Raw genomic sequence first — 11,445 nt, forward strand, 5'->3', positions numbered from 1 at the left:
AGCTATATCTTTGTCTGCTGTACATCTGCTGTACATCTGTGAGACATAACGAATATTTATACCCATGATTCACTCCAACAGCTGCTCTTGCCAGCCTGTCCTGGAAGGGTCTACAGTAGCAGATCCACAGTAGATCCTTCCAGATCCACAGTAGATCCTCTCACCTGCGTCTGAGGCGTGTGCCCCTCACAGGCCCAGCGGGGGACGTGCTGGAGACCACCTTGCTCGGGCCCTCGTGTCGCTGGAGCAGCTGTAGGGCCTCACTCTGTAACCGCTGGCTTCCCTAAGGCAACACACAGGGGGAGCTGCTGACAGCTGGAGCAAGAGGAGTGAGAGGCCAGCCTGGTTCCAGGTGCGAGGAAGCAGGCTGTGAAGCAGAGTCTCGAAGCTGCCTGGCGTTTTCTGCAGAAACGCACCCCTTTGTTTCTCTTCCATAAGTAATTCCGGCTGCCTGACCTCCTTCCCTCTCCCTCCTGATCGGCCCATTCTGGAGCATTAAGTTCAAAGATGACACTAACACTGAGCGTATGTGTCACTGCTCCCCCGCCCCCCCCGCGCTCCCTTTTCCATCGCTCGGAGCGACGAGCGCCCGCAGACGCCTCCCGCCTCCCGCCTCCCGCCTCCCGCCTCTCTCTCCTCCGCCTGCGTCCCCCAGCCCCGCCAGTGTCTCCTCGGCAGAGCGCGGACCAGGCTGCCTGCGACGAGGACTCGGCACCCAGCTGCAGGTAAGTCTGGCGCGGGAACAGGGACCCCCAGCTCGCGGTGGTCCGCAGGCTGCAGGCGGGACAGAGCCGTCCCTGCTGCCGACCGGGCAGGGCAGGAGCTCCGGGAGAGGGGAACACTGGGCTCGGGCTAGGCGGGTGACCCCTTCGCCCCCCCCGCCCCCCCGACCGAGCCCCGTTACCCCTCGTTTACCCCACCGTCGCTGTGGGGCGTCCTGCGCAGCGCAGCCAGGGGGGTGGGTGCTGGTTTGAGGCGCAGGGTCTGGAGGCTGGGCGTGCGCAATATTCCTGTCTCTCGATAAAGGATTTCTGAAGCCGCCGCGAAGGGAAATCGCAGGAGTCTGCGGCCGCCTGATCCCCCGCTGCCCGGATGGGCTGTTGCCGATAGTCACATCGCACCGCCGTTCCTACACTGTCTTACAGTTCTGTGTGGCATTAGGACAGCGGTAAGGCCAGACTGGATCCCAGCAGTGTGATCCGCTGGGTGAGAGCCTTCTGATTTCCAGAAGACCGTCATTCCCGATATTCCGGGTCACTGCTGAAGGCCACACGAGCTCAGAAGCTCTGCTGCAGTCCTTTCTTTCTCAAAGTGCAAAGATTATTCGGAAGCTGGTGGAAGTGGGATTTATCCCAGCTGGTCCTGAGAGCCCCAGTGTCCGGTGTCTTTAGTCTCTCGCTGATGTCGGAAATGGGATTCCAGAGATTTCCGCCATGGAGCTCCGATAAGAGAGAGGTCTTACTACATTTCTCCAGGAAAAGAAATGTGAGGTTTACTGTCCTGATTTTATGCTCAGATCTAGTGAAAATGAGCTCCTTTCTTTCCCTGGCTGAGGGGAATGTTTCCTCTGGATCAGAGTACCGGACTGCGGCTGCTGGGGTTTTAACTAGGACAGAGAAACTGCATCTCCAACCTCTGCGCTGGTCTCACTACACTGGCTTCCAGTTGCCTACAAAATAGCTTTTTGAAATTTGAATGCTAAAATTAAAAGTCAGTAAATGGACTGGCGCCTAACTATTTCACTAAGGCTGTATGAGCACTAAATCAGTTTTCACTGGTCCTAGAGAAGACCTTTAAATGACGGGAGCTGGCGAGAGAGATGAATTGTGTTCCCTCCTTTGTCACAGATGCACTTTCAGGAACGGGTTCTGTACCTAGACTGAAGAATACCGTCTTTTATCATCTTGCCAGTCTTTTTAACCTGCTTATCTATGTTTGATTTTTTGTCGTACATTGTATTGTCGTACATGTATTCCTCAGCTCTTCTGCTTTCTCACTCAACTCTGTGGGTAAATCTGCTGTACAGATTGAGGTTGACTGGAAATGTTAACTGGGAATGTTAATTGGGTGTTTAAGTCACAGTAAATTAATTTGGCCAGAGCAGTGCAGGCTGGGACCCCCTGTGGAGGGAGGAGAGACCCAGGGGCAGCTGCAGAGGAGCAGAGGGCAGGAGGAGGGGGGCAGGAGACGTGTGTGAGGGAGAGGAGAGGCCTGACGTATCGGATTTATTTTTTTAACGCGAGGAAATGACGTTGCGAATGATTCCGAATCAGGACAGCTGAGGCTGATTGAACGCGGCTGCCGTCAAGCCTCCCGAACGCTCGCTGTAAACTGCTGTTGTGTGTGATTGCAGCACAGACCCCTTCCCCACAGCGGTGTGCCAGGGCACCAGTGTGCCAGTGCAGGCAGGGCTGTGTCCAGCTCCCTGCAGCACAGACACCTTCCCCACAGCGGTGTGCCAGGGCACCAGCGTGCCAGTGCAGGCAGGGCTGTGTCCAGCTCCGTGCAGCACAGACCCCTTCCCCACAGCGGTGTGCCAGGGCACCAGCGTGCCAGTGCAGGCAGGGCTGTGTCCAGGCCGCAGCTGGTGGTAGGGTTAGGACTCCAGGCCTCTTCCTCCAGGGACAGCAGGCAGGGGGCCGAGGAGGACAGGGATCGGGATCCTGGCTGACAGCTGGGACTGCTGGAGTTAGCCCTGGACATCACGAGTGGGATATCTGGAAACTTTTGTTTTGCAGTACAGTCAGGAGTGCTGTGAAATTTGAATGGAATGGCTTGCACATCCCTGTTCCAGGTATAGTGGAGTTCAATATTCCTCAGCCACTTCCTCTCTTGTCATTTGCAGTTCCTGCCATTGGACCAGTGTGGAAGGTCAGGGTGTAGGTGAGAGGTGACAGGTCAGAGGTCGATGGGTATAGAGGGCATGTATGAGAAGCTGGCCATGATCAATCTGCAGAGCGGGTCTAACTGGAGTGGACCCACCAGCTGGTACCACCAGGACAGCACTGTGCCAACACAGCACACTAATGGTAAGAGTGGCTTTCTGATAGAAAACACAGGGACCAGAGCAGTGCACTGTGACATCAGAGTCTGAAGGAGTGAGATATGACATCATAGGCTGGGAGGTGAACTATGACATCATAGACTGGGAGGGATGAACTATGGCATCAGAGGTTAGGAATGGGTGAAATAGGACATCATAGGCTGGGGAAGTGAACTATGACATCAGAGGCTTTTAAGGAGTGAGATATAACATCAGTGACTACAGCTACAGTCTTGTCTGGAGAACAGAGCAGGAGGAGGTTCACTAACTCTTGCAGAGTGATGCAGACTGAGTCAGTAGTAGTGCAGGAAATCGAACTGAGACCCACATGGCAGGAGCACCTGTGCTTTGAGCATTGCATCATCGTACAGATCCTGCAGAACATGGTAGTATTTCTAGCTCTTGCACACTTCTCACAGAAACGCTTCCCTGTAAGTGTCTTCTTTCTCCTGACCTCAGCTCTGACCCCGACTCTGACCCCAACCCCGACACCGCGGGGTGCCTGGGACAGCGGTGCTCTCTCCCGCCTGCCGGCTGATAGGGTCACAGGGTCACAGGGCCACGAAGACGCAGGGCAAGATTGCAGAGCTGCTCTAAAGATGAGAGACATTATCGGCCCCATGGAGGGTCACGATGCTCAAGTGTCATAGCTGAGCTGGCAGTTCCAATTCAAATTCTATAAAAAAGGGTTTTACGTTTGTTTAAAGACCTAAACCAGGCCACTACAGTCTATACTTCCAGAGATATTCCAACATGTTTGAGGGGCATAATTCCAGTCAGAAAGGATTAGCTCCAGCCCCTCCTGCGTGACTCCAGCGGCAGTTTAGATTGGCTGAAGCTGATGAGCAGCGTGAGGGTCTGACGGCGGTGTGTGTCCCGTTGGCAGAGGGCTGTAATCTGGAGGGAGAGGCTCTGGGAGGTGGCCCTGGGTCCGAGGACCCCGAGGAGTCCCAGCTGCGCCTGCAGCTGAAACGCAAACTGCAGAGGAACCGGACCAGTTTCACCCAGGAGCAGATAGAGGCTCTGGAGAAGGGTAGGACTCCGAGAGTGTGTGTTTGTCACTGTGAGTGTGTGAGACTGCGAGTGTGTGTCACTGTGAGTGTGTGACACTGCGAGTGTGTGAAGGGTAGGACTCCGAGAGTGTGTGTGTGTGTCACTGTGAGTGTGTGACACTGTGAGTGTGTGTCACTGTGAATGAGTGTCACTGTGAGTGTGTGACTATGAGCGTGTGACACTGCGAGTGTGTGAAGGGTAGGACTCCGAGAGCCAGTGAGTGACAGTCAAGTGCCTGTGTATTATTGAGTACATTTGCATGTGTAAGTGACAGTGTGTTTGTACCAGGAGCTGTGCAGTGAGGTTCTCAATGTACAAAACCTGGATCACGTTTACACTGCAGGAGCATTGAAGCAGGTTTCCTCATCACACAGTAATAACATAGTGTCCAGGCATTAACACAATCAGCATCTGCTCTGTTCTAATGTCTTTGGATTCTTATATCAAAGGGACAAACTGAAAGTTAGTAAAAGTTTTCATAAGTATATTAATGTGAGATCTGGACACATTTAATTGCTGCCTTGCTATGCCCAGTCTCCAGTCCTGTATTTCCAGTCAGTTCCAGACTCAAAGTAACCCCTCAGAATCAATAGATCGATAAAGTAATCACCCCCCAAGCACATTCACACCCCTGACCCCCTCCCCAGTCCTGAAGGAGCACCGGTCTGTGTCTCTCTCAGAGTTCGAGAGGACGCACTATCCCGACGTCTTCGCAAGAGAGAGGCTGGCAGCCAAGATAGACCTTCCCGAAGCTCGAATTCAGGTACCATGTCTGTCCCAGCGTGTCTCTGAACCAGCGTGTCTCTGTCTGTCCCAGTGTGTCAGCGTGTCTCTGTCTGTCCCGGTGTGTCTCTGTCTGTCCAGTGTATCAGTGTGTCTCTGTTCCAGTGTGTCTCTATCTGTCCAGTGTGACAGTTTGTTTATGTGTGTCCCAGTGTGTCTTTGTCGCAGTGTGTCTCTGTCCCAGTGTCAACCTGTCAGGTCGGTATTTGTGTGTATGTGTGTGTCAGTGTCTCTCAGTGTGTGTTGCTGTGTTGTGGTCTGTCTGTATACCCCAGTAGGACTCACTGATGCTCCAAGCTGCTGAGTGTTACTCATAGAGGCTGCTGGACCTTCCTCTCTGTTGCTCACTGTCTGTCTCTCCCACTGGGGCCTGTCGACCTCACCTGTCAATCACACCACCCATAGCCTCAGGCTGACATCTGATTGGCTCGCAGGGACACTGCCTGCTTTGTGATTGGTCAAAAGCTTGACCTGATTCTTTGGTGAACAGCGTCTGGAGAGAAAGGAATTCAAACTATGAGAGAATCAGAGTAAGAAAGATGGAGACCGAATCTGATAGAGCAAAACAGACAGAGAGAGGACATGGAGGCAGGAGACACAGACGCAAAGAGTTTAACACAGGGAGAGTGAGCACTCTCTCCTTCTTTGTACCCAAATACGGAAATCAAAGTCATGCAAAATGATGTTCCCATTGGCAGTAGAGTGAGAATTAAATAAGGAGACGAACATTCGGCTGCAGACAATTTCACCCTCACAGAGGCTCAGTAGTGCAGGACAGACAGATTGGACCAGTGTTGCTGTTTTATTCTTCTTTTCAACTGTCAGCACTATACAAGATTTTCTTCAGTGGAACACTAAGCAAATTGATGATAGAGACTGGAAGACAGGCGATTATTGTGAGCTCATTTCTGATAGGACAGTCTGTATCACTGTGTTGACCCTGCACTTCTGTGTCTGTGATTGACAGGTTTGGTTCTCCAATCGCAGAGCAAAGTGGAGGAGGGAGGAAAAGCTGCGTAACCAAAGGCGGACGGTGGGTGGGGCTTCATCTGGACACGCCCCCCTAAGCACCTCCTTCAACTCCAGTGTCTATCACCATGGCAATGGCTCAGGTCTGTCCATTCCTGTTTGGAGTCCAGTGCTGTGGGTCACATGTCTGATGTTATTGTTAAAACACTCATCTACACTGTGCACTGTTGGCACAAGAAAATAACTGCAATTTTCATACTTGTAAAATCAAGATCTGTGATTGTTTCTGATTCAGAGAAAATGTACTAATATATGAATTTATGTTTACTCATTTACTAAACAGAGTCTGTATTAGCCCCCCCTCAGTGCAGTGTCAGTGTACTATATTGTCCAGTCAGTGTGTCTGTATGAACCCCTCTCTCTCTCAGTGCAGTGTTCATGTACTGGAGTGTCCAGTCAGTGTGTCTGTATTAACCCCTCTCTCTCTCAGTGCAGTGTTAATGTACTGGAGTGTCCAGTCAGTGTGTCTGTATTAACCCCTCTCTCTCTCAGTGCAGTGTTAATGTACTGGAGTGTCCAGTCAGTGTGTCTGTATTAACCCCCCTCTCTCTCTCAGGATCAATTCTCAGTCGAAATGAAGCGTCTCTCTCAAACAGTTACAACACAATACCCACAATGCCTGTCTTCACAATGGCCAACAGTCTACCCATCCAGGTACAAACTTCAATATCCTTGACTCTCTCCTCGACTCTCTCGCCACCTTGTGGTTGTTTAGTGTTTGAAGTGTGAGATGCCACAAGCTTCTGCTGAGCTCTAATTGTTGGGGTGCTTCAGTCCTCCAAAACTGGGGGGTCAGTGCTTTGTTGACTGGTAGTCATTCTGAATTCCATCTCACGCAACGTCTCAATGTCACCTTTGAGACTGTAAAATATCTGTCCACCTTGAACACATACAGACGTGTGTCTATACTGACACTCACTCTGCGGTACACTACAGTGTGCAGTCTGTCGCTGTGCTGTGGTTCACGTATTGTAACTTGCTGCTGTACACAGGACATGGTGTGGCTAGCACTATCACAGCTCCGGGGTCCTGGGATCGAATCTGGGCTGAGATTTCTGTCAGCATGGAGCTTACATGTTTAGAATCAGATGAGCTTCTCAGTAGATTTCTGATGCTCTGCCTTTACTGTGCACCAGGGGTCTTTCTCATCATGGCGCTTATTGCATTTTTCAAACTCATAAATCTTCCATTTCTTCAATTAATAATTTACACTATAATTCAGACTAAGTTACGTTAGGGGCACAGAGTGAGGACAAGGGAAGTGACATCACATTTCCTACCTGCACCACTAGGTGTCGGTGTTGACCAGCGGGACAGCTTGACTGCGTACTATTGAAGTTAACAGCCTGAATATTGTGGCTTAATTATTGCACATATTCTGATAAGGCAACAGTGTTTGAGAGGAAATTTGTTTTGCATTTTTATGGAGCAGCCTGTCCCCTCGCAGAGCTCCACCTCCTACTCCTGTATGATCCCACCCAGCCCCTCTGTACAATCGAGGAGCTATGACTCCCCCTACGGCACCTCTCACCTGGGATCAGCTTCTGGCAACTCCTCTACAGGTCAGTGTAGCCCCCTCTCCTCATTCGCTTTAAATTAGACACGCCTTCTACTCACTCCCTCTGGACTAGACACACCCCCTCTCCTCACTCCCTCTGGACTAGACACACCCTCTCCTCACTCCCTCTGGACTGGACACACCCTCTCCTCACTCCCTCTGGACTGGACACACCCTCTCCCCTCACTCCCTCTGGACTGGACACACCCTCTCCCCTCACTCCCTCTGGACTAGACACACCCTCTCTCCTCACTCCCTCTGGACTGGACACACCCTCTCCTCACTCCCTCTGGACTAGACACACCCTCTCCCCTCACTCCCTCTGGACTAGACACACCCTCTCCCCTCACTCCCTCTGGACTAGACACACCCTCTCCCCTCACTCCCTCTGGACTGGACACACCCTCTCCCCTCACTCCCTCTGGACTAGACACACCCTCTCTCCTCACTCCCTCTGGACTGGACACACCCTCTCCTCACTCCCTCTGGACTAGACACACCCTCTCCCCTCACTCCCTCTGGACTAGACACACACCCTCTCCCCTCACTCCCTCTGGACTAGACACACCCTCTCCTCACTCCCTCTGGACTAGACACACCCTCTCCCCTAACTCCCTCTGGACTAGACACCCCCTCTCCTCACTCCCTCTGGACTAGACACACCCCCTCTCCTCACTCCCTCTGGACTAGACACACCCTCTCCTCACTCCCTCTGGACTAGACACACCCTCTCCCCTCACTCCCTCTGGACTAGACACACCCTCTCCTCACTCCCTCTGGACTAGACACACCCTCTCCTCACTCCCTCTGGACTAGACACACCCTCTCCCCTCACTCCCTCTGGACTAGACACACACCCTCTCCTCACTCCCTCTGGACTGGACACACCCTCTCCTCACTCCCTCTGGACTAGACACACCCTCTCCCCTCACTCCCTCTGGACTAGACACACACCCTCTCCTCACTCCCTCTGGACTGGACACACCCTGTCCTCACTCCCTCTGGACTAGACACACCCTCTCCCCTAACTCCCTCTGGACTAGACACACCCTCTCCTCACTCCCTCTGGACTGGACACACCCTCTCTCCTCACTCCCTCTGGACTGGACACACCCTCTCCCCTCACTCCCTCTGGACTAGACACACACCCTCTCCTCACTCCCTCTGGACTGGACACACCCTGTCCTCACTCCCTCTGGACTAGACACACCCTCTCCCCTAACTCCCTCTGGACTAGACACACCCTCTCCTCACTCCCTCTGGACTGGACACACCCTCTCCCCTCACTCCCTCTGTACAGGACACGCCCCCTTCTCCTCTGTCCCTTGCAGATTAGTTCCATTTGCACCAACCCAGCTCTCCTCTGCCCCTCAGGTCTGATCTCCCCTGGTGTGTCCGTGCCAGTGCAGGTTCCTGGCTCGGAGCAGGACCTGGGCCAGTACTGGCCACGGCTGCAGTGAGAAAGACAGCAGCCCGTTCTTACATCCTCAAGAGCCCCATGGATCCCTGTGAGTGTCCTGTCCCCCACCCCAGCACCTCCGACCATGCCCAGACCAGCAGCTCCAGGCCAGTTGTGCCAGTATCATGCCAGGGGCCTGCAGTAGAACGGACACACCTCGTCATCAATTAGAATCGCAGCCCTCCCTCAGCATGTCTGGCACAGCAGTTTGTTACAGGGCTACGTTCTTGCCAGATGGTGAAGAAGGTGAAGAGAATTTCTGACATCACCTGTGCTACTGCTGACCATCAAATTTCTACAACCACCAGCTCAAGCCTGTATTCTCACCAGCAGATGTTACCCAGGTGATAATGCTCTCCTGCCAGTGGCAATCAAACTTTTCACAAGCTTATAAAACTAAAGTTTTTATTCTTACCAGCCCATGAAGAGTTAATCTTATAATCTCTCCAGCCAATAAAACACGAGCTTACATTCTTACCAACCAATAGCATTAATTTTTCTCCAGCCAATGAAATTCGCATCCATATGCTCTCCCAGCAATGACAATCAAGCCTTTTCCCAGAATAGCGAGCGACAATCATGATGCTGACATCGGCCACAGAGGACTGAGCGCTCAAGACTCAGGGACAACGAAGGATGAGCATGATGTCAGAACAGCTATGTGACAGCCAGACTCTGGCCAGTGAATCTCGGACCTGGTACCTGACCAGCGTCACTGAGAGGGCCCAAGAATCAGGGACAACAAGAATACGTTCAGTTAGTGAGCGACGTGGACGTGTCTGCAGAGCAGGAAATAGCAGTAAGGTCTCAGCGAAGTACGGCTGAGGATCCAGACCAATCCCATGCCAGAGGCTCAGTGTCTTCTTAGTCACTGTCCCTGCCTGGCAGCCCTTCATGACTGGTTCTGTGTGCTCAGGGGTGGAGCGGTGAGATAGGAAGACCTGGGACCAGATGTAACTTCCACACCACTCCAGGAGTTCCCCATCCCGATCCTGGGAACCACTGTCTTAGTCCATGACAGTCAAGTCTGGGGACATCATCTCTGACAACGTTCTTATCAATATGGTGTCAATAGAAGAGAGCTGGTCTTTGTTCTTCTCTTTTAACGGAGAAGACTGACCTAGTCAGGAACGGTTGGACACAGTCCCAGCAAGTGGCAATCAGGGCTGATGGTACTGCAGCCAATCGGCTTGAAGACGCAGACAGTGAAGGACGCAGCAGAGCCCCAGCCAGCGGTCAAGCGCGTCTCCACATGGGCCGATCACCTGCACTGATGGACACGGGCTTCCTTTGAGCTTGAGAGATCCCCTTGCTTCCTCCCTTATAAAGAAGGCAGTTTCCCAGAACCTGGGAAGAATAACGCAGGGCTTTGTGGTTGGTGCTGTGTCTTGAAAATCTCCTCTGTAGGAGTGTGTGATATATTACACGTACTAACGACCAGAATCTCGACCTCTTAAGTTTTTAACTGGGAAACACCCTTGGGCTCGCCTGACCAGCTGTAGAGAGCAGACCACTGGGACCGGAGGTGAAATCTGTCCAGTCTCATACACAGACCAGCTACACCAGCACGAGCAGAGCCCCCACGATCTCAGGCCACTGGGTGTCCATTTATTTTCATGCCTGCTGAGCTCTTAATGACGGAAGCTAACTGAGTCTTTAATAGAGCTGCAGTTTGCTCAGCTCATTCGCCGGGAGACTGCACTGCAGCTCCCTGACAGTGACCCGCGATCAGCGAGCTTTCAGGGGCTCTGCTGATAATCAAGAGCGCTTGGATGACCTGTCAGACAGGCGGCTCTGAGCTTTAGCCTTGCCTGACCCTCTCGCCCAGAGCAGTGTCCTGAGGAGCCCTGCACGAGCTCACCTGCTCACTGGTTTCTGAAGAGCTGAGATTCTGCTCGACTTTACTGCACTCCGGCCAGGGGGAGCGAAGACGTTCTAGTACATGAAGTCAAAAGGAGCCCAAACTAAGGCCTGCAGATAAGAAGTTCGGGACAGTTTAATACACGTCTCTCAGACTAAAAGAGTTCACAGACACTCTTAACGAGCAACCAGCCTGGTTTGAGAGTCGCTCCAGCAGGGAGACTAAGAGGAGGACACGTCTGCCGCCGGGTGGCCTGGGGGCGTCTATGGGTGTCGCACCTGTGGGCCTCAGAGAAGTGTGCGACGACAATTGTTTTCCAACCTCCCCTTCCCTTTGCTGAGTCGAGGGAATTCTGCTGCAAATATCCTCTGTATTTATTCAGCACCTCTGGCTGTGTAAGAAAGAGCTCCCGGATCCCAGGGGAGCACAGAAGTGGGGAGGAAGCACAGATGAGGGGCTCCGTGTCTGCTCCCCCACACCCTGGAGCGCCGCTCTCCCTTGGCCAGCCTGCACCTGAAACACACTCTGCGCTCCGCAGTCTCCCGCCCACACCTGTGCCTGTCTGTTAAACCCCAGTACTAGCTTAGCGGCTGTTCGCGTGACCCCTGTGATGTGCTGTGATGAACAGTAATTAATAAACGTGTGTGCTAACGACAAAA

General features: G+C 52.7%; 1 protein-coding gene across 2 annotated transcripts; it reads left to right on the forward strand.

Annotated features, from left to right (window-relative positions):
* Positions 1-351: 351 nt before the first annotated feature.
* Positions 352-11,445, forward strand: pax10 (paired box 10). 2 transcript variants are annotated; one of them, XM_088646628.1, is made up of 8 exons: positions 352-725; positions 2,846-3,029; positions 3,930-4,076; positions 4,777-4,859; positions 5,847-5,991; positions 6,465-6,562; positions 7,356-7,470; positions 8,841-11,445. In XM_088646628.1, the coding sequence occupies exons 2-8, from the start codon at positions 2,909-2,911 to the stop codon at positions 8,924-8,926; spliced, it is 795 nt and encodes a 264-aa protein (XP_088502754.1). In that variant the 5' UTR covers positions 352-725; positions 2,846-2,908; the 3' UTR covers positions 8,927-11,445. The 2 variants fall into 2 exon arrangements, with proteins under 2 accessions (XP_088502754.1, XP_088502753.1); XM_088646627.1 differs by having other exon boundaries at positions 572-725; positions 7,341-7,470.

Source organism: Lepisosteus platostomus, chromosome 9 (assembly GCF_059453375.1).
Source record: "Lepisosteus platostomus isolate fLepPlt1 chromosome 9, fLepPlt1.hap1, whole genome shotgun sequence".
NCBI lineage: Eukaryota > Metazoa > Chordata > Actinopteri > Semionotiformes > Lepisosteidae > Lepisosteus > Lepisosteus platostomus.